Source organism: Takifugu rubripes, chromosome 18 (genome assembly GCF_901000725.2).
Source record: "Takifugu rubripes chromosome 18, fTakRub1.2, whole genome shotgun sequence".
Classification (NCBI taxonomy): Eukaryota; Metazoa; Chordata; class Actinopteri; order Tetraodontiformes; family Tetraodontidae; genus Takifugu; species Takifugu rubripes.
In genome coordinates this window covers 7,626,439-7,647,713 of record NC_042302.1, presented here as the reverse complement: position 1 = coordinate 7,647,713, position 21,275 = coordinate 7,626,439, and the positions used below count along the sequence as shown (strand labels likewise).

The following is a 21,275-nucleotide window of genomic DNA, read 5'->3' as shown; positions in this document are numbered from 1 at the left end:
AACAAAGAACGAGGTCAAAAATAAACTCTTCCATTGTGAAGAAAAGGAAAGCCTTCCTTGGCTCCCATCTAGCACAGCTGCTAAAAATTCTCTCCAGGCTTTATGGATGGACAGAGGGCACTTTTATTAGGGCGCCACCTGCTGCCAGCAGTTTGCCAAAGGGAACCGTACGCGCCTCCATAAACGTCGTCATATATTCCTCCGCTTAACGATATGGATCAGGCCGTGCGACAAGAGGGGGCGAGAGATGTTCACAGTTAGCAGAGGGTGGTCTTTAGTTGAAGAAGAGGAAGCCATGGAGGGAAAAACAAATTTTACTTTCATTTTCTTTCAAGGGGAGTTAAGTCTTCACAGCTCAGCCTGTTCAATTTTTCATGGGAGCTCATTTAATATTCTATTTCTCCCTCTGCCTCATTGTTTCGACTTAATACCCATCAACCCTTGCTGACACCTCCAGACTAGACACCCCTGGTGGGCTAAGAACATGGCGCCCTTACAGGTTGGTTCATTTTTTGGCACTTTCCTCCACACGAGTCGCTCTGAAGTGAAAGAGCAGCGAGTTGGAAAAAGGGGTGAAGAGTCTCACCTCTGGCGCTGGAGGGGGCTGAGCTGGTGACATTGGGTGAGGCAGAATGGTTGGAGCTGAGGCTCGAGGTAGATGGACTTGGCTGCAGGAAGGACGTAGAGCTTGTTAATGGACGAGAAATGTAGCAAAGGTAGCGAGCTTGAAAACAATGGTGATGGCTGTCTAAAGGTAACAACCATGAATGATTCATATCTTCTGTTTTATTAAAAAATATATGGGAAAAAACATGTTATGGTTTCTGAACAGGTTTTTTACATTCTTGGCCAATAGGAGTGAAATCACCGGAGTCTGTTGCCTAGAAACCACACAGTGAGGACAAGCTAAATGGCTGCCCTCGATATTTTCTTGTTTTTTTGGAGCCAACAGAAACCGAACGAGTGTGTCCATCTTATCATCTAGGTCATGAAGTATTACTTCAACAGGGAAATGGAAAAGAGAAATAAATAGCAGCCATATTTAGCAACATTCCAGGACAGACACGACTGCACCGATGCTACTTTTCGCACGTAAGTGTCTCATTGTGACTTCAAAGTGAGGATAAAAGCTAAAATACTGAAGGAGGCGGAAAAACCCACGAGGACGGTAGCGACGCTACCTGCATGTTGAAGACTTCGTCCGAGCTCTCCGACTGGCCCGTGATGTTGCTGACTTCGTTGGAGGCCTGGGAGGACAACGAGGACGAGGAGTAGCGGTTGACGGCGGGGTAGCTGAGTGGCCTGAGAGGAGAGAGACGCCAGCTGAGGCTTCCAGGTCGCGGCTCGACTTTAGAGCAACGTACAGAGGTCAGACTCACCGAGAAAAAGCGTCCCCAACGGCCAGGCGCAGATTGAAAAAAGACAAAGAGAAAATGTCAGATTATAAGATAATGGAGGCAATCACGGCGCCACCGGCCAGCGGGAATAAACTATAAAAGAAAGGTGGAGGTGCCGAACAGGCGGGAATGTTTTAGAAATCTGTTTTGTGCTGAAAAAAAACCCCTAAAAAACTAAAAATGTCAGGGAGACGGAGCCAATGTGGTTTTCCTGTCTCGCTCTGCGGCCCCGCGGGACCGAGCGGCCGGAGGAGAGAATGTCGCGGGTAGACGGAGCGGCGGGGTCAGTGAACACGTCAAAACACACGCACGCAAACACACACCCGCCCCACACGGAGACGTGGCGAGTTCGGGGCCGACAGGAATAATAAAAAAAGTTAGATGAAGACGGATAACGGCAGTGAAGGGTGATGGAAGGTGAGTCGGAAAGCTTCCAACGTCTGGTACGATAAGAAGAAAGGACGAGAAGGCGCCGTCACCTCCGTCTCGTAACCCCCCGACCGCCGTCAGGGCTGATGATGCTCGGCACGGAGTTCCGGCAGGTCCGCGGGCTCCCGTTAGTGAAGTGCACCGGACTTGCGCGCACGTAGCCGGGGAACTCCTGGAGAGTTGGAGGGAAGTGGACATGGTTAAACACCTCTGACGCTAGCGCCACATCAGAGCAGATTAGGGCTCTAAACCCCCGACCTGGATGCCCAGACTGGTCTTCATCAGATGAAACTGGTCCACCAGCTTCTTGTGGAGAGGTCTCATGTCCTGGGGGACGAACTTCTCGTGCACGGCGAGGCCGTACTCCAGGATGTGAGCCTGCGTGGGAAAAAAACAATCAGCTTTCCGCGAGGCGACGATGTTTTTTCACCCTCGTTTGCTGTTCGCCACCGACCTGTTCAAACATGAGCTCTCTGAGCCGCCCGATCTTCTCGGCGTCCTCGGGGTGATTCATGATGTAATCCTTCACGAAAAAGGCCTGCGTGGACAGCGAGGGTCAACCCACGATTAAAAATTCCATCCTTTTCCGATACGAACAGTCAGCTGATCATGGAAACAGCATCGTGTGATCCGGTTTAGCAGATAACAACAGTCGCCATGTTGAACCAGACAAGACCAGATGTTCGCACGTATGTCGGTAAAAATCGGTGGGGGGGGGGGGGGGTACAGACAAAAACGAGACAGGTTGAAAGCGACGACGAAAATGCGGGTTTCACAGAAACGATCAGCACGGTTCTGCTGTCAAGGACACACGTGTTTATCTCCAAAGAGACCGATCCAGACAGATAAGAGCCACAGCGGGGGGGGGGGGATGGGGGGACGTCCGATATTGGTGGAAAATCGCCCACCTACACCCCACCGAGGAATAATAATCCAGATTATATGAAAGCTATCTTTATCAAGATAGACCACATGAACCAGCTCGGAACATTGAGGAAATGAGCAGGACTTTATTGTATAAACATGATTATTGTGCCTGAGGAGCGGCGGCGGATTCTGACCCCCCCCCCCCCCCCCCCACACACACACACACACACACACACACACACCCCTGTTCAAAAAGAAAAGAGACGGCAGAAACAATCAATAATGCTCAACAGATGATGGAAATCCTTTGTCGGGCTGCAGGGAGCGAGGCCTCGCCGCGGCGCCGCTCAGTTAATCACGAGAAAAGTCCAATTAGAGACGCTGAGGGGAGGGGAAGTAAATCAGACAACACCCCCCCTCACCGCTGCCCCCCGCAGGGCCGCGGCTCAAACTGCAGCAATGAATCTGAATACTAAAAATGACAATAACCTCGGAGGATGAAAAGGCGCGTGTTCGCGTTCCGGGCGCTTCCCTGTCCCGGGAAACTCGTGGGGAAAAGTCAAGCAGGAACGCTCAGGACGCGGGAATCATCCCGCAGGCCCGTGAGCCCCCGAGCGCGTGCGTTCAACCCCGGAGGCGGCGCGGTTGCTATGCGACGCGTGAAACGGGCTTTTCATTTTCTGTAACGGCCGCGCCACGACCCCACGCCGTGGGTGTCTGCGGCGGGATCAAACCGGAGGTATTCGCCGCCCCCCACCACACACACACACACACACACACACACACACACACACACACACACACACACACACACACACACTCCGCTTTAATAACGACATGCATAAACACACCTGTCTCGTTCATCGGGCCATTATGACCCATCCAGCTCAGCTTTTCCATCCATCCACTCCCCCCCCCTCCCCTCCCCCCCATAACTCCGCCCTCCGCAGCGATCCATCTTTATCAGTCAATCAGTCCTCCAGCCACTGGCTCCCGCATCCATCCATCTGCTCGGCTGCCCCTCCCCCCTCCCGCGCCATAGATCTCGCCGCTCGATCCACCTTCATGCATCATTAGGTAATCCAGGAGTCATCGCTCTCCATTCCTGCCTCCATCCCTAAAAACCTTCAACCTCACGCTCCAGCTCTCCGCCCAACCATCCATCCATCCATCCATCCATCTCCCCGTACCTCCTGGTAGCGGGCCAGCCCTCCGTTGACGGCGGCGTCGATGACGCCGTTGAGGCACATGGTGAGGGGGTTGATGTTCTGCATCTGCCGGCTCTGGCACTGCGTGATCAGCGTGCGCAGCTGCAGGTTCTTGTTCTCGATCACCTCGATGGCGTTCTCCAGCGGGCTCACCTCCACCTGGGAGAGAGGGGGAAGTCATCGACGGTCAAGTTCAAAGAGGGGTTCGACTTTTGGGGGGTCTAAAATTAGCCTCTATCAACAATTCGATGTCCTGCGTCCGAACTGGAGCCATGACGTTAGCTTAAATTGCTGCTTGCGCATCCCAAACTGCTAACTGTTCCCCACAAACGCACCATTTTAGCTAATTACATCCTGACGTTAGCAGATGCTGAACTTCCCCTCCTTCCTGTGTTTATTCTTCTGGCTGTGTGTCACGCCGCCTTAATGCTGCGCCAGCTCTGGATGCTATGCTATCATCATCCAATCACACAATGTGCAATTTCACACCTTCATTAGCAGCTCAAGAATAAGCACTCCAGCCCGTCGGTGTTTCGTGCGTGTTTTTTCTTTTGCAGACGTTGAAGAAGAAGGTATTTAAAACCCTCCCCCTCCTCGGAGATCTGAGAGGAGCTCCGAGAGACGAAGCTTTCGAGAGGATTTGTGGGAAAGAGACTCAAATGTGATCGTGAGTCAAGGATGAACACAAATTGATCCTAAAGACTGTGGTGAGAAATGTGTCCAATAGCCCCAAACCCCAGACGTGGGTCGTTATCGCCGTTCAAGGGCTTGGATCAATACTCGGGTACCCGGAGGCCCGACTCACCAGCTCTCTCTTGTCCACCTCGAACCAGCGGGAGATGCCCGGCAGACTCTGGACCAGCGTCAGGGTGGTCCTCTCCACCCAAAGGCTCTGCAGGACAGGACAGACCAGTTTAATCAACCCCAACGTGTCCGGTGACGCCTGGATCCAGGTGGAGGGCGGATGCTGTTTCCCAGATCATCACTCACGTTCCGGGTTTTGTCCTGTCAGCTAGCTCACTGCTCAATATGTCAAAGGTCACGCTAGCGGTACAGCGGCGCCGGAGGTGAGTCATTTGACTCCTCTGGACTTCTGGGTCAAACTCCCGTCTCCCTTTTGTTCCCAATGCTAACATGCTAACTTCAGGACATCTTTCTCCATGATGGAGGCCCCCACGTGTTAATTTAACAAAGGATTCTTTTCGGAACCCAGCGTCTCGCTCAAGGACGCTGATCGATCCGGCGTCTTCGGGATGAAGACGGGTCTTCCGACTCGCTACACAAAATCTGCCCTTTAGAGATTTCCTGAGTTTTACGGTCAGGAAATGCACCTGAACGCATCAGGATAGAGCTGAAGAGTAGAGGGTGAACCAAAATAAGGGTCTCGGGGAAGAATCTTTTATTTTGAAAGGATTCTTTAAGATTCTGGCCGCCGCAGTGCTACACATTCAGGTCATCTCTTTCTTTAGTACCAGACCTTGAACTCGTTCTCTTTGTCTTTGGTGCCCTTGTGGAAGGGCCGGTCATATCGGAACCGCCAGATGTGGTTGAACTTGTAGAAGCTCTTGATGTTGTCGGGCACGCCGTCTCTCTGCAGCACGTCCTGGCTCTCTGGAATCGGCGTCACGGCGTAGATCTGCAGGTCTGCACGCGCCAGCGGTTAAGGGAAGCAACGGGGAACGCAACAAGGGGAAGCACCGTGCCGCTAAATCCATTTACGCAGTGACTGGAAAGAACACGGCGAGTGGCAGGTGGGGGGGGGGGGCACGCATCCGAAGGCTTTGAGGCACATCCTGCATTAGCTTCAGCTCATAGCTGACATGTTGCGCTAAAAACTCTCAATCATGCAAATTCAGACCCCGAAAGGTATTCAAACCATACTAATCCTGCTAGCTGCTAACAGGCTAACGCAAGTTCAGACGACAAATGAGGGGAAATGACATCAGAGGGTGAATATAGGCCATTAGCTGCCCCATACATTCATGTAAATCATTTAAAAAGGGCCATATTGTGCCTGAGTCTGTGGGGGAGTCGGGTTGATGTGGAGCGATTTTAGCTGGGGGGGCACATCCTGGACGATGGGACGGACCAAACCCAGGTGGAAGGCGGGGCTCGGTGGTTGACCACAGGGGGGCCCGGTCACCTGTGGGTCGGACAGAGACGCTGCCTGAACGGGCTGATAAAGACGCCGCACGTGGCCGCGCTCCTGCCAAGGATACACTGCGCGTCGGCTTGGTAGATGGTCTGGTCGGGCTGGTTGACGTGCTGCATGGCGATGGCGTGGGGGAACTCGTTGAGCATCCGCTGCTGGAACGCTTCCAGCCGCTCGTAGTCGTGGCCACGGCACACAAACTCCTTGTTCTGTGGGAGAGAAGAGGGCGGCGAGGGAGGGGACAGCGTGGTGTTAGCTTGACATCTGCTGGCGGCAGCGTGCAACTGCACCCTGGTCTGTCAACCCCGTCCCACTGGGGGGGGGGGGGGGGGTATGAGCTGAATGTCAACCCTCACTGAAGGAGGGTTACGTAAGGAAAGTTAATTCTCTCTGTTCTTTACCCGCAGGAAAAAAGGGAATTTCTTTCCGTAGAAGCCCACTCGGAAGAACTCGGGTTCTAGTCTCTGCTGGTCCATGATCTTATCGTAAAGGGACGCCTCCATCATCTGGAAACATCGGACAGAACAACGTCAGATCGATTCCCGCCGCCACCGAGTCTTATTTTGAACAACCCACCCTCATCTTGCTCAGGTTCCGGTAGTCGTAGTACGACTCGTACTGGTCGGCCAGCTCTCTGCACAGGATGATGCCGTTCTCCCAGCACTGCGGACACAAACACGTCATCAGCGCCGCCGGAATGTCGCCGCTCTGCCGCCAGGCCGCCACCGGGTGGCAGCGGCGAGCCGCACCTCCTCTTCCTGCTAATTAAACCAGAAGATCCCCCCTCCCCTCGCGGCGGCGCTAGCAGATGGCGGCGTTCGAGGACGTGGAGGAAAATCAGAGCGTGAGTAACGAGGGGGGGGGTCGTATTAACGACGCCGCAGAGCTCCGGCCGCTTCATCGGGAAACTCGCTCTAATCGGCATGTGCGTGAAGAGGTGGAATTAGCAGAGCTAAGTTGTGGGAGTGGCGCCGCGCCGGGTCTCAGCTCCAACGGTCGTTATTTAGCGGGGATAATACGGGGGGGCGGGGCCAAGGTTTGGGGTCTCACCTTCCCCCTGTCGAAGTTCTGGATGATGGTGAGGTGCAGATACTCCTTCCTCTGCCACTCGCTCTGCATGGGGTAGTTGAGGAACTCCCTGAGCGGCCGGTCGGACCACTCCAGCAGCTCGTCGTACAGCAGCAGCGTGTAGGAAGCCTCTGTGGGGGTTAGCAAAGGGTTAGCGAAGGGTTAGCAGAGGGCTAGCAAAGGCTTTGTTTTAACACGTGTCTCGTACCTGTGTAGTTCTGGGCCTTCAGGTGCAGGTCGTACAGTTTGTGGATGTAACGGATGTACATCTCCTCCTTGTTGAGCTCCGTCTTGTAGAAGTTCTGTTAAAAAAGGTCTTAACGTCAACGTTCAAATAAGGTATAATTATCAATAATCAGCCTTTATTGGGCAATAATAGGCTCCTCCCACCGCTCTGTGGGGCAGGAAAAGCAAGACCTCTCACAGCCAATCAAACAGGGCCAGGCTGCGTCCTCGAGAGTCACATGACAACATGTGACCAATCAGCAGTGGCCCTGAATGAAATTTGGAATTCCCGAATATCCCAATGAGCGCTAACATGCTAATTAATGAGCTCCAGCGTCTGTGCTACGCTATGTTTGTTGCCCGTGGGATGAGCCGGGCTAGACACTTGTGCTAAGCTAACACATGTTGGGCAGCAGGGCTGCCTCATGAAAAATGAAATAAAATGAAATAAAATAAAATAAAATAAAATAAAATATGAAAGAACTGAGACTCACCAGTAAGCTGACGGTGCAGCCGATCTTTTTACCGTCCACCTCTCCCAGCTTCATGCAGTCCCTGAAGCCCACATCACGAATGGTGAATATCATTGGTGGCGTGTGTGTGTGTGTGTGTGTGTGTGCGCGTGTGTGTGTGTGGGGGGGATCTGCTCACACCTGTAGTCCAGCAGCCGCTCCATCAGGCGAGTGACGGTGGCGATCAGAGAGATCCCGCTCTCCCTCCACGTCTCTCTCTCGATCTTCTTCAGCAGGCTGGGGGGGGGGGGGGGGACGAGGGACGAGAGGGACGAGAGGGACAGACGTCAGGGAAAGGAGAGGAGGACGGGAAAAAAGGCACCAAACAGCAGAGGAGGGTGAGTATACGGCAAAATAAAGCTAGAGAAGCAAGCAAAGCCAAAGCCAGAGTCGCCACTTCCATAAAGGCTGGCGGCTAAACGCTAACTGCTAATGATCCCGTCGACATCGACCTTTGCCGCCGTCCCCCCCCGACACAGACGACACAGACAGAACAAAGAGGAGGAGCACCTTACCTAGGGTACGGACCAAACAGAGGAATTCTACTCCAGGCGGGAAGCATAGGCGGAATAAATTCATATTAATACGATTAATATCAGCACACGGACACACAGGTTAGTCTCCGGGTTAGAGAAGCCGGGAAAGGAAGGAAGGAACTAAAAAAAAAATAGATTACTCGCAGAAGAAGAGATAAACCTCATCATGCTGCACAAGAGGGGCTAGCTTTCGCTATATATGTGTCATGTGATGTTGCTGTTCTGATGTCTGACACATAAACATGGAGGAAAGGTGAGTGATAGCCTGTAGAGGCACAGTTAGCATGATCAGACTGCTATTATACAGTTAGCAAGATCAGACCGCTATGATACAGTTAGCATGATCAGACCGCTAATATACAGTTAGCAAGATCAGACCTATTATATGTAGCATACGTGTGCTTGCTGGTAAATTGGTCATTCTAGCCAGGATGGACGGAAATCTGTGTGAAGTGGAATGTAAAAAGAATGGAAACACACACACACACACACACACACACACACAGATGTTAGCGTTAGCACAGCATGCAGGTGCATTAGCGAGGAAACAAAGACAGTGGAGATGACGACGCCATCACTTACCTTTAACATGTGTGCTAAAGACTGTGCTAATGCTCAACGCTAACAACCCAGGTGCCCCCTCACACCCCCGGACCCCCCTGGATCTGCTGCCCCTCCCCCCACTCACATGCTGTTGAAGAGCTCCCGGTACGTCTCGTCCCCTTTGCCCTCCGACATCAGGCTGTCCAGCTTGTCGATCAGCTTGGCCTCCACCTGGGGTGGGGGGGCAACGTTAGCATCACCGTGGGGAGGGGAGGGTCCACGTGATTTGATCCTGTCACAATAAAAGCACCTGTTTGAAGTTGCCGCTGCGCCTCTGCTCCCAGTCCATCATGTCGTGGAAGATGGGGATCATGACGTTCCTCAGGTCGGGCTGAGGGACCAGCGTCACCTCCAGGAAGGGGCCGATCATGGCCGGGATGAAGTTCAGCTTGTGCTCCCCTGCAGGAGCCACAGCACAGTCAGGGGAGGGGGGCGGGGCTTCTCTTTAAAGTGAGCCTAAATTAGCTCGGACGCTAAAATAAACCGCGTCGGAGTGGCGCGAACCCTCCGGTTGCCACGGTTACAGCCACAGTCCCGCGTGTCCTACCTAGATTCTGCCACATGCTGAAGATCTCGCAGCCCATCATCACCCTCATGTCTCCGTACCTGAGAGAGAAAACAAATCCCAGTCGGACGCCGTGCTAAACGCTCCCGTCGGAGCAGGAAACCAGGAAAAAAGACCCACTTTTCCAGCGTCTTCTTCCTCTTGGAGGGGGAGAAGGACTCCAGCTGGAGGCAGGGCTGGTTGATGAAGATCACGGACAGGTAGAAGTACGAGTCCCACACCTGCAACCACACGCGCTGTGGTTATAGGGGAACGCTCGCGCACGTGAGGGACAAACGAGCCTCCTCCTACCTTGTAGTCGAACTTGTCGTTGAGGAAGTTTTTCCTCAGTGCGTCCGAGAGGTACAGAACCGTGGTGATGATGACGCTAAAGGGAAGCTAGCTTAGAATTAACCCCGACAGAGGGAGCGGGATCACAGGCGCGAGCTGCTTACTTGTTGGTGACCAACCGCATGACGGTCCAGTCCTTGGGGAACATCTCCGGCCGGATCAGGATCCGGAACACGGTGAAGATCTGGAGGAGGAAGTCCTGGGGGAGGCGGGAGAGGTGGCGTCAGTGCCGCGGTGGGCGGGGAACGCTGGGGGAAGGGAGAGGGCGGCGTTCTCACCCTCAGGTTGTCTCTGCTGAAGGCCTGCAGCAGCTTCTGGTAGTGCCGGTCGCTCATGTGCCGCAGCAGCGCCAGCAAACACGCCACGAACTCCCCCTGAGAAGAGGTCACCCGGGAGAGGTCACACAGGCCGACATGGCGGGCACGCCGCGGCGAGGCCCGCCGCCGTTACCTCATCAACGCCCAACTCCTCGCTCCCATTTCAGAATCTTAATTACGACCATTAATGTTAATAATGGCGCCGGGATTATCGGCGCCGCCGCCGCCGCCGCGGCTCAATTTAGGATCTATAATTACTTTTTATGCTAAATCCCGGAACAATTCACGCCGCTGAGCGCGCGAGCGAGCGAGCGAGCACACTTACGGTGACGTCCTGGACCTGGAGCCTCATGGGGGGGCCGGCGGGCTGCGGCCGGTTGCTGATCTCCAGGATGGTCCTCAGCAGGACCCCCAGCAGGCTCTCCACGATCAGCTCCACCTCCTCCGACACCACCGGCTCCTGGGGCGGGAACAGGAAGGTTGAGTGTGTGTGTGTGTGTGTGTGTGTGTGTGTGTGCGCCTCCCTCCTCCCAGGACAGACCACGATAATGAGGAGCTCCAGACGGGCACGCCGGTCGCTCCCGCTGTCGCTTGTCTTTAAGCGTGGTGCCAGTCTTCCTGTGCACGTGTGGGCGCACGTGCCTCCACCGCGGTCCTCGCGTATTGATAAACAGGCCGATGCAGCTGACCGACGTGCACGACTTTTGAGTGACTGTTGCCACGGCGATGGCCACTGCCAAACCGATGGGCTCGTTACTGGGCTGCGCGTCGACCGGCGCCCTCGTTAGCGAGGCTAATTGCCCATATACCACGGAAAACAATCGGGTATTCCCACATATTGCTATGCTAAAATGCTAAAATGATGTTTCCGGCTATTTTATTCCATGTTTTCACCACAAATCGAGGTTCCTCCGGGAGACGAGGCGAAGAACTTGATGCAAATCGCGCCTGTCAAACCGCCAGCGGCTGTTTAGCTTAGCCCGGGTCTAAATATGAAAACAGGCTCTGACAGCTAGCGCGCAGACCTCACGCGCCAGGGACGGCGGGAATCTGACGGTGACGAGATCATCACGGAAGGATGAGGACCCGGAAGTGTTGGCGTCCTCAGATCTCCCCGCTTCCCCGCAGCTCACGGGTAGCACACGCTAGCACACCGCCCCGTCTTTTGCTAAGCTAACTGGCGCCGTGTCTTGCGACTCCTCCTCCTCGTGCAGGACTCACCGCGGTGCCGTTTTCCTCCTTCTTGATGAGCGACAGCATGCTGGTGAGGATGCGTGCGCACATGACCAGGTCCCTCTGCTCCTGCATGTGCACGTGGAGGACCCGCAGCACCACCGGCAGCAGGATGCAGCGCGACTCTGCGCCGCAACAGGCAGCAAACGCACCACAATATAGTTAGCTTGAAGCGAACGTTCCGCTGCGGAACGCGCGTGAGCGAGCGTGCTAGCACCTGGGTTCACGTAGAGCTGGCTTTCCACCGTCTTGGCGATGCACTGCAGCTTGACGGCCTCCAGGGGGCAGTCGGCGTGCGCGGCGGTGGGGAGGCAGCCCAGCGTCTCCCTGACGAATCCGGCCACCTCCCGGACCGTGAAGATCTTCAACAGCTCGGCGTAGATGGTGTGGAACGTCCGCAGGAACACCGCCTGAGAACATCGGAGCCACGCTCGGTCATGATGGGATGGAACATAAAATGTTGCATGAGAGGAACAGGGCTCAAGACTCTTTTTAAGCTAGCGCCGCTGTTTGGAATCGAACCTGCGTTTGTGAGACGGGGGTGGCGCCTTTGTTCTCCTGCGACAGGAAGAAGCGAATGGACATGAAGAGCTCGTGGATGCAGACTCGGAACTCCTCCTCGTTCTGGCCCCCCGTTGCCAAGGAGAAGAGGCGGCGGGACTGGATGATGTACTTGAAGATGTACTCGCTGGCCTGGCAGGACAAACGGCAGAAGAGTTATTAGCGGCTAAAGGAAGCTAGTTTATTTTTTTGTGCGCGTTCGGTTCTTCATGGTGCGTTCGGGCGCAGCGTGGCGGCGGCGGCGGCCTCACCTTGAGCACCTGCTGGATGTGATCCTGGTGGTCGGCGTCCACGATGCGATCCACGTACCACTTGAAGACTTTGATCAGGTCCCTGGAGAAGAAGCAGAGCTTCAGAGCTGGAAACTTGCTGCCACAAAAATTTGGAAATTCTTGTTTCCAACGAGAGGATTTTGTATCTATTCGGTTCCTCGTTATCTAAATAGACTTCAGTGGAGTTTTTTTTAATTTATTCTTCATTTATTGTGGTTGCAGAAACACCTCAGAAGGAGCTTCACAGGTAAAAGAGCCTAAAATAGGCGGAAGTGAGGTGTGAGGAGACGGAAACGCGCTTTCTGTATTAGACGTGACGGTGCAGTTCCACCGCTGCCCACCAGAGGTCACTGCGAGCACGCTTCTCTCCAGCGCCTGGTCCACTGAACTGCAGATGTCCCCCCCCCCCGTTCCTGGACAGTGGGACCTGCAAGTGTCCCCCCCCCCCCCCCCCCAAAGGTCACCCTGTCTGACCCGGTCTACCTGTAGGACAGAGCTCCCGCGAAGTGGCTCTCAATGTAGGTGTCCATGACGGGTTTGAAGTGCTGGAATTTGCTGTCCTGGAGGAGGTTGATGATGTGGACCTGGAGACAAGGAGACAAAGTTCCACCGGGACAAGTTGGACTTTTCTGGTTCCGTGAGGCTCAGGAGCGCGACAGCGCCACCAACCGAAGCAGAACGGGAGCTCACCAGGGAATCAAAGACCTTGAGTCCGTATCGCTGGGAACTTTCATCCAAAATCCCAAACAGGGTGTCCAGGGTGTCCTGGAGGAACTGTGGGGGGGACGGGGGCGGGGGACAACGTAAAGGCTCAATCCGTCCAGTTGGGTCAAATTTGGGAAACGAGCGTTTACCTTGACGATCTCCGAGCCGTCGATCTCCCTCAGCTTGGAGAGGCTGTCGCTGATCCGCTCGGGGTGAGCTCGCCACTTGAGCAGGTCCAACATGTCCCCTGGGGAGGGAGGGGGGACACGAAACCTCTCAGAGGGCGACGATGCGTTCAAGTGCAGTGGGAGAACAGGACTCGAGACCCCTTTCCCAGTCTCAGTTTCAACCGGAAGCCTCGGAGTCGGAATCTTACCGTTCTGGGTGAGCTTGGTGGAGCAGAGGAAGCTGGTGATCCAGAAGGACTCCTTGGTCCCCTTCAGGGTCTGGTTGTTGGACGGGAGGTTGTTCTTGGAGAAGGGCAGCTTCAGGTAGCGGGAGCAGTCGGCCAGGCTGGCGTTCTCCTCACACTGGCGGAGGAAAAACACACCCTCGTTATTCCGGGCCTTTCACGCGAGGCCGTCACGGACAGCTGGGGTCGTTAGCGCTCCGAGGCCACCGCGCGATCTGGACCCATTTCTCCGGGTCTATTTTAGGACCGCGGGAGAAAATAGGCCGGATCCGCGGAGCGCTTCAGCGACGGGACCTTTTTCCCCACGCGGGGTTCCGAAGAGGACGGCTGAACCGGACAAAGACCAGCAGACTTTTGGGATCATTCCCGCTCTTCCCGTCGGCTCCGGACGAAAAGATCCTGCAATTACTGCCGATTACACCCGACCCACTTCCTGCCGCGCCGAAGCGATTCCCATCGCGTCGCCGAGCGGAACAGGTGACATCAAAGGAGGGAGAAGGTCGAGGAAACGGGCTGGAATACTGCGACGGAACGACGGAGCGCTAGCGGCTAGCTGGAGTGAAGGGTCGAGTGGAGAACGCCGCCGTTACCTTGTGGATGATGAGCTCGTGGGCGCCGTCCGGCAGCGTCCTGCCGTCCTCCTGCATCAAAGGAACAAAGGAGTATCCGAAGAGCTTCTTCTCCCCCTTGTCTTTAGCTGTGGGGGGAACAGAACCGCTGTTACCGGACTGGAGAGCCAGAACCTGAGCCAGACCCTGATCCAGACCCAGACCCTGATCCAGAATCATAGTGTGCAGGTGTGAACCGGACTGAAACTGGTTCATCTGCGGGTCGGAGCTCAATCAGAGGAGAGATGGAGGGTTTGGGAGTCAGAACAGAGACCCAGACCCTGATCCAGACTCTGACCCTGATCCAGACCCAGACCCTGATCCAGATCAAGAACCCTGATCCAGACCCTGATCCAGATCAAGAACCCTGATCCAGATCCAGATCCTGATCCAGATCCAGTCCCTGATCCAGACCCAGATCCAGACCCTGATCCAGAGCCAGACCCAGATCCAGAACCTGAGCCAGACCCTGATCCAGACCCTGATCCAGACCCTGATCCAGATCCAGCTCCAGACCCAGATCCAGATCCAGTTCCAGACCCAGACCCAGCTCCAGACCCAGCTCCAGCTCCAGCTCCAGACCCAGACCCCATCCATGCTCCATGACCTCACTTAAGGCTCATTCAGGCTCATCATCACAACCAAACTTTAAATATTCCAACTGTTCTGGTTTCAGAACTTGGTTCTGGATCTGCGGAGCCTCTGGATCCAAATACTCACTGGAACAGTGTCGGAACTCGAAGCGCACGTGTGAGCCTCGGAACATGTCCACCGGGATGGGCAGCTTGATCTGCTCGGCCCAGCGGGGGCTGTTGTTGTGGTAGAGCACCAGCGAGTGGTACTGGTCCGAGCCCGGTTCCCCAGAGCCGGCGGCCACGTAGCTCTGGAGGAGGGAGAAGCAGCGGCGTTGACCCAGGAACCTGAGAGACCACGTCACGCATTCGGGGTGGGGGGGCTCACCTTGATGACCTGCCCGTCCACGTCCAGCACGTGCACGGCGACCTCCACGTTCCTGGCGACGCTCTTCCCGCCCTTCTCGAACTCGCCTTTTTCCAGGGTGACGTAAAGGTCGTTCCTCATCTCTCCTGCAGGGAGGAGACGGACGAAGCCGGCTGGCGATATTAATGAGCCCTCAGCAGCCGGGACTATTTTTATTCTAATGCTTCCTGACGGGGGGTGGGAGGGGGTGGGGGGGGTACGCTGGTACTGGCTAATGATATATTTCCTGGGATGGGAAATATGGGAAAAATATGTAAGTTTATTTGCTCGCATGAAGCGGATGTTGGCGGAGGGATACGCCACCTGCCAGAGCAGTTGAGAGAAAATAATCCCAGGAAGTAATATTCTCCATTGTTTTCAGACACCCGAACACACCGCGGCTGGGGCACGTTTGCTTCCTCATGCAGGGGAAGTTGGACCGGGTGTGTGTGCGTGTGTGTGTGTGTGTGTGTGTGTGCGTGTGTGTGTGTGATGGGGGGGGGGGGCAGTCAGACACGCTCTACAGCAGCATCCTCGTACGCTGTAAAAACCTCGGCGGATGCATTTTTATTGCATCTCCAGGGGTCGGCATTGATTTTTTTTTTCTGCCATCACCATGGCAACGTGAAGCCCTGAAAGACGGAAAGACAGTGTGTGTGTGTGTGTGTGTGTGGGGGGGGGGGGGGGGTGTTTGTTTATTTGTGTCGAATAAACATAGAAAATGGGAAGTGGAGTGGGCGGGGCTTAAGAAAGCAGAAGGATTCAAATGAAGGAAGTCAATAAAAACAGCTTCTGCAGCTGGAGGGGGGGTGATGGGGGGGCAGGTGGAGGGGGGGGGGGGCAGGTCTGTGTTCAGACAAAGGAAGACACAGAGAACACGAGTGTTGGCGAGGCACTGAGGGGCCAGACAGACAGCCTCACCCCACAGCGGAAGGTTTACGCTTGTGTTGCCGTGGCAACGAGGCCCTCGTGCGGCGGCGCCGGAGGAGCCCCGCGGTGGTCCTTAATTGAACCCTGAATATTCCGTGTCGGTCCGGGCTCCTCCGCAGACGCGCCGCTCTTCCTAAACCCCCCCCCCCCCCGCCCCCCGCAGGACCAGACAACGAGGGTCGTTGGGTCGCTACCTGGCATGATGATGTCAGAGAAGCCCAACTTCCTGGTGATGGAGACGCCGCGGGTGAAGAGGACCATGTACTCGCGCCTCAGCTGCTCGATGTCGCCGTGCAGCAGCTGCAGAGCCACGGCCAAACCTGCACACACACAGTAGCGTTCAATCACAGCCGCGCTAGCTAGCAAGCGCAGCTTCGTCTTATTTTGGCATGTTGGGATTTGATTCTGATCCAGAACTCGTCAAAGGAGGTCGTCTTCAAAGAGCCGGCCCCGTCGCTATGGCAGCTAAAGCTAACAATAAGAGCGCCGGCCTGTGCTGCCCACTTGGCTCTTCCTCCTCACAAACACAAGAGGCAAATAAACGTGGGAAAACAAAGCTGTCGCAGCCTCTCCTGTCGCTACCTACGCTAGCGGAGGCGGAAGCTGAATCCATCTCCCCGACTGACTCACGCTGGGCCGCGTCCTTACGAAACCGGTTCGGAAAACGTAAATAAAAACGGCTCTTTGTTTTCACCGCAATACAGACGAATGTCACGTGACCCGGAGATGCCGGGGCGGCGGAAAAGAGGCCACGTTAGCATCCGTAATCTGGGATGAACCTAACGGGAGCTGTGGAGATGCTAAGACGATGCTAATATGCTAAGGGTGGCTGATCATTAACGGCGTTCCCTCACGCCGGCTTGAGATTCCCTGCGAATTTTGTGCCGAGTCATCTTCATTTTTCTTGCTATTTCATGTCAGACGGTCCAGGTGATCCGCCGACCTGTTGCCATGGAAACGCTACCATGCCGAAAGATGCTATTTATAGCAGTGGTCTGAGTGCAATTGCAGAAGCAAACTGGCTACGGTTGCAAACGTAGCCAGAAGTACCGAGCGTCCGGAAAGAGGAACCGAGAGCTCGGAGTGACCCGAAACCCGAAAGACCGGCAAAACGAGGGGGAACCAGAACGGTCACGGGATCGGAGGACTCACCTGTGTTGGAGCTGGACAGGTTGTACCGGGAGTTCGCCTTTTTGATGATGTTCTCGTGGATCTGCGACCACTCACTCTCTGTGTTGCACCTGAGGACAAGAGACTCAGCTAAGCTAACACGGAGAAGAACAGATAAAAACACGTTTTTGTAATCGCTGATTGATGACTTTGGATCTCTTTGGGCGAAACTAGCTCGTGTTTAAACGAGCGCTAGCTCGGGGAATAGTTTCGCTTTCATGTTCCCGCCAATAGAGACAGCGAGACATGAACGTTGAGCCAGAAAACATCAGTTCCAGCTCAGGAGGCGGAGCCTCCCTGACACCCTCCGCTGAGTTAGCTCCAGAGATGCTAGCTCACGCTTGGATCGGTGAGTTAGCTCCAGAGATGCTAGCTCACGCTTGGATCGGTGAGTTAGCTCCAGAGACGCTAGCTCACGCTTGGATCGGTGAGTTAGCTCCAGAGACGCTAGCTCACATTTATGCGTGAATCGAGAAGACGGCGAAGGACTTACGTGTAAACCTTTAGCAGGTGGTCGTCCTTGGAGTCGGCGGTGAGGAGGTCGGCGATGCTAACCACGGCGCAGCCGAACGGCCGCCTGTACGGCACGCTGCACAGGTTCTTCTTCTCGCCGGCGCCCATCCTCCCTGCGCACGGCTACGGTCAAAACAACAACTACAGGGGGGATTTAACGGAAGTAGAAGAGACGCCCACCTATTCTGACCACGTGCACAACGATGTAGACGTCTTTCCGCAGGTCGCTGCTTCCTAAATCCTGAGGGGAAAAAAATGTGACAGGTTAGCTTAGCAGGGCGCCTTTTTAAATGCAGAGTCATGCTGGCCACTCACCACAAACAGGGTGCATTGCCGCTCCGTCTTCTCCGGGGCCTTTGGTAACCCGCTTTTATTCAGCCTGACAAAGAACCTTTCACTGCGCGAGAGGACAGAAGAAGAAGTTGACCCAGACGGAACGTCATCGGAACGCCGCTTAAACAACCGCCGCCGCTCGCGGGGACACGGTGAGGATCAGAAACGGCGTCGAGACGTGTCGGGAGACGAGCGGCGGCATCAAAGCCGCCGCCGGAGACGGACGGATGAAGGGAGGAAAATATATACAAAGCTGGAATTGCTGAACCAAATCCTCCCGACAACGGGAGCAACCGCGCGCGGCTGAATAAAACATCCGGAACGTCGCTCCTCTGACATGTTTGTGGCCCAGATAACGCGCCGCTAGCAAAAATGGCAGCGTGTTCTGACAAATAAGAGACAACCTTTCATTCTATGAGGAGAAAATCGGAACGTCATCTTCTGGCGGTGGTGACTAGCTTAAGCAGCTTGAAGGAAACGGCTAATTCTCACTTCAATCCATAAACGACAGGATCCAAAATAGAGCTGCTAACAAAAGTGCGCTATAACACCGTGTACGTGAAAGACATTGACCAATGATTAGCTACCGCGGTGCTAATTTGTTGGAGCCTTTATTTTAAATGCTTTGACCAGGAATTAGGAAGTTCCTTTTTTTTTTGTAGCTTATATAGCTTTATAGCTTATGTAGCTTTTTTTGTAGCACCAAAATATTAAAGTACAAAAGCTAATCTTTGCTTATTATTGCGATGAGACAATAAGGCTTTAACTTGTCTGTAGTGGTTAACAAATGGTTAGCTTTAGCTACGGAGACCTTCCCTTTGTCTCTCTGTTCGCTCTCTCGTTCTCGCTCCATCTCACGCTAAAAAAAAAAGCGGAAATGGAGGCGTCCTGCTGGGTCGTCTCATCCTGGCTAGCGAGCCGAGGGCTAATCCAGTTAGGTGACTTTCACAGTCCAGCGATAAGCAGAGAGGAAACCTCGTAATGCACCAGCGTCCGACAGCGAGCCGAGCTGCTGATATGGCTAACGGACGCCAGACGAGTATGCGCCTCCTATATGTGGAAAATATAACAAAGCTAATCTATAGCATATCAGACCGTGTGGCTACAAGGATGCTTTAGGGCCGCTAATGCTAGCCAGGTCTTTTCTTACAAGCTAATGTGTCAAAATCAGCCTCTCGTACTGTAATTGTGTGTAATGTAGGGCACCGGGTGCCCATTTTTGAATTAATTACACTCCAAACTATTAATTATGTAAATGCTAATGATTTTTTCATGTGTTCCGTCAAGTTTTTCAGTATATCGTGAACGAGAGGAGAGTCAGTTTGGTTTTGAGGCCATAGCTTCTCATTAGCCGCCCGCTGTAGCTTTCCACGCCATTTATCCAGCCATATGGAGACGGATTCCTCCGCATTGGCCACATGGCTCACGGATGCTACCCCGAACCCTAATTAGCGCTCGATTGCTAAAGCCCCAGCTCCCAATTAACGGCCCCTCGTCGCCGCACTCCTCCCCACCACAGCTGCACCCGAGCTGGGAGGACCGACGTCCCCAAGGGGGACCTTATCTCCCTCCATCACCACTCACATTAGCATAACACAAATAGCCGCTCTTCCTCCCCCCTGGGCCTGCACGCCGCCCGCTACTTCCTCTCCCGACACCGACGAGGCGATACAGAAGACAGATGAACTCCCGTAGTTGCTAGATTAGCCTGAGAGCTAGCTTCAAGGCTGTGTGCAGAATATATAGATCTTTACAAGTTAGCTGTTTTTGCTAGCGAGGGATGCTAATTATAACCTGGGCAAGACGCTACAAATGGAAGCATCATCGTTTAGCTTCTCAGACGAATCAAATGAGGGAAAAATATGTTTTTATCGGGCTGCAGATGAAGACAAACGGCTTCATATTCGGGTTTGGACCCTTTTTGTTCCGTCTGGTTGCTGCTAGCGAGCCGCCGTTGCCGTTAGCGTCGGGCCGAGAACAACGACGGTGGTACGCGGTGTTACAGGCCGTCCCCCCTCCAGACTGGGAGGCTGTTCGGAGCACAAAAGAGCAGCACTGGGAACACTGGTGTCGGCGTGACACCGACGCCACGGGCCGGACCCCCATCTGGTCCATGAACACCCGCGAGGGACAGAAGGACGCTTCAAAGTGGCTCCGTGCCAGGCGCCAGCGCTGGCGGGGGGCCAGCAGGAGGTCTACGGATGCCGTTTTGCCCCCCCCCACCCGACTGGGATTGAGAGGAGCCGGCTTTAAAGCGGGTTTTTCGCAGCACTCTTGCCGTCTCGGAACCCGTTTGTTGGTGACATGAAAGGTTTTCCTTTGATCTATGGAGCTGGGAATTGCGGCGCTCACTCCGGCGGAGCTCCTCCGACCTAAATTCCTCAGCCGTCGGGTTTTGGAGGCGGAGCCTCTACCTGAGGGGCCGGTTCTCCCGCCCGTCGTAGATGTGGAAGAAGACCTCTAGCTCCTCCCCCAGGTTGGCGCTCATCAAACTCTTCACGTGGACGAACAGGTGATGGGTGCTGGCCGGCGCCGCCGTCTCCTTCTTGCGTTGCCGGTGTTCCATCTGCGGAGGAGAGGAGGGATCTCCGTCAGCGGGCTGACGTGGAACTTGGAGACGTTACAAACGTGCACGAGCTCCAAATCCAGAGAACCTTATATAGAGGATCAAAGCTCATCAAAGCCACAACAAAGGGGGGGGGGGGGTTGATCTCGTAATACCGAACGATCGCGCTAAATCGGCTGTATTCAGACAACAGAGCATCAAATACACGCAGGAACCAACGTTCTCAACTGGTTTCTTGATGGGGGGGGGACAGGAAGTGATGCGGAGCCTCATCTGGGCACCTGCGGTCTGGGGCCACAGGAAGCAGATGGATATCAGGTCCTCAGGAAGAACCTGGAGGTCCAGCTACTCCGGCTCTGTTTATAAGGAGCTGTTTATCTTTCCTAATCTGCACACACACACACACACACACACACACACACGCACACACACACACACACACACCAGATGGCCGGTGGAGCCGCTGCGCACTTGTGCGCCGCACAAATTTCAGCATCGGGGATAAAGAAGAGCGAGGAGAGCCTTCGAGGATTTCGTCGTCGTCTGTCCGTCCTCGAGGTTTTGTTGTGGGCGGGGCTAACGGCTGCCGCCACGTCGGGACCCTCCCACAGGGGTCAAATTTCGGAGGGAAGAGCGTTCAATCTTCGCAGCCACCGTAGAAGCTAGAGAAGGCTAGCTTAAAACCGGAGCGGGTTCGAGGAAGCTGAAGCGGCTAACTGGTTAGCAACCAAATGCTAAAAGACTGTTTTTAAATATATGTTCTGCAAGAGTCTAGCGACCTAGCG

The 21,275-nt window shown here is 54.6% G+C and overlaps 1 protein-coding gene across 6 annotated transcripts in view; it reads right to left on the bottom strand.

Moving 5' to 3' along the window:
• The window catches only part of dock4b (dedicator of cytokinesis 4b), a 47,594-nt gene that overhangs the window by 6,283 nt on the left and 20,036 nt on the right, over positions 1-21,275 (bottom strand). For 4 of the 6 annotated variants that reach the window (XM_029825361.1, XM_029825362.1, XM_029825363.1 and 1 more), the window contains exons 8-48: positions 20,339-20,490; positions 17,907-17,988; positions 17,772-17,832; positions 17,572-17,704; positions 17,061-17,149; positions 16,103-16,228; positions 14,961-15,085; positions 14,721-14,883; positions 13,983-14,089; positions 13,357-13,510; positions 13,130-13,227; positions 12,966-13,049; positions 12,759-12,859; positions 12,255-12,336; positions 11,965-12,135; positions 11,660-11,852; positions 11,431-11,567; positions 10,535-10,669; positions 10,171-10,266; positions 9,997-10,091; positions 9,854-9,929; positions 9,683-9,783; positions 9,545-9,603; positions 9,248-9,396; positions 9,083-9,168; positions 8,374-8,400; positions 8,000-8,095; positions 7,841-7,901; positions 7,330-7,423; positions 7,104-7,252; positions 6,630-6,716; positions 6,455-6,559; positions 6,121-6,262; positions 5,379-5,545; positions 4,707-4,793; positions 3,884-4,060; positions 2,281-2,364; positions 2,085-2,204; positions 1,877-1,998; positions 1,182-1,293; positions 587-668 (exon numbers count right to left, since the gene is read on the bottom strand). In XM_029825361.1, the coding sequence (XP_029681221.1) occupies positions 587-668; positions 1,182-1,293; positions 1,877-1,998; positions 2,085-2,204; positions 2,281-2,364; positions 3,884-4,060; positions 4,707-4,793; positions 5,379-5,545; positions 6,121-6,262; positions 6,455-6,559; positions 6,630-6,716; positions 7,104-7,252; positions 7,330-7,423; positions 7,841-7,901; positions 8,000-8,095; positions 8,374-8,400; positions 9,083-9,168; positions 9,248-9,396; positions 9,545-9,603; positions 9,683-9,783; positions 9,854-9,929; positions 9,997-10,091; positions 10,171-10,266; positions 10,535-10,669; positions 11,431-11,567; positions 11,660-11,852; positions 11,965-12,135; positions 12,255-12,336; positions 12,759-12,859; positions 12,966-13,049; positions 13,130-13,227; positions 13,357-13,510; positions 13,983-14,089; positions 14,721-14,883; positions 14,961-15,085; positions 16,103-16,228; positions 17,061-17,149; positions 17,572-17,704; positions 17,772-17,832; positions 17,907-17,988; positions 20,339-20,490 (4,567 nt within the window). The remainder of the gene's footprint in view (positions 1-586; positions 669-1,181; positions 1,294-1,876; positions 1,999-2,084; positions 2,205-2,280; positions 2,365-3,883; positions 4,061-4,706; positions 4,794-5,378; positions 5,546-6,120; positions 6,263-6,454; positions 6,560-6,629; positions 6,717-7,103; positions 7,253-7,329; positions 7,424-7,840; positions 7,902-7,999; positions 8,096-8,373; positions 8,401-9,082; positions 9,169-9,247; positions 9,397-9,544; positions 9,604-9,682; positions 9,784-9,853; positions 9,930-9,996; positions 10,092-10,170; positions 10,267-10,534; positions 10,670-11,430; positions 11,568-11,659; positions 11,853-11,964; positions 12,136-12,254; positions 12,337-12,758; positions 12,860-12,965; positions 13,050-13,129; positions 13,228-13,356; positions 13,511-13,982; positions 14,090-14,720; positions 14,884-14,960; positions 15,086-16,102; positions 16,229-17,060; positions 17,150-17,571; positions 17,705-17,771; positions 17,833-17,906; positions 17,989-20,338; positions 20,491-21,275) is intronic. The other 2 variants (XM_011618546.2, XM_011618547.2) reach the window with 1 other exon arrangement.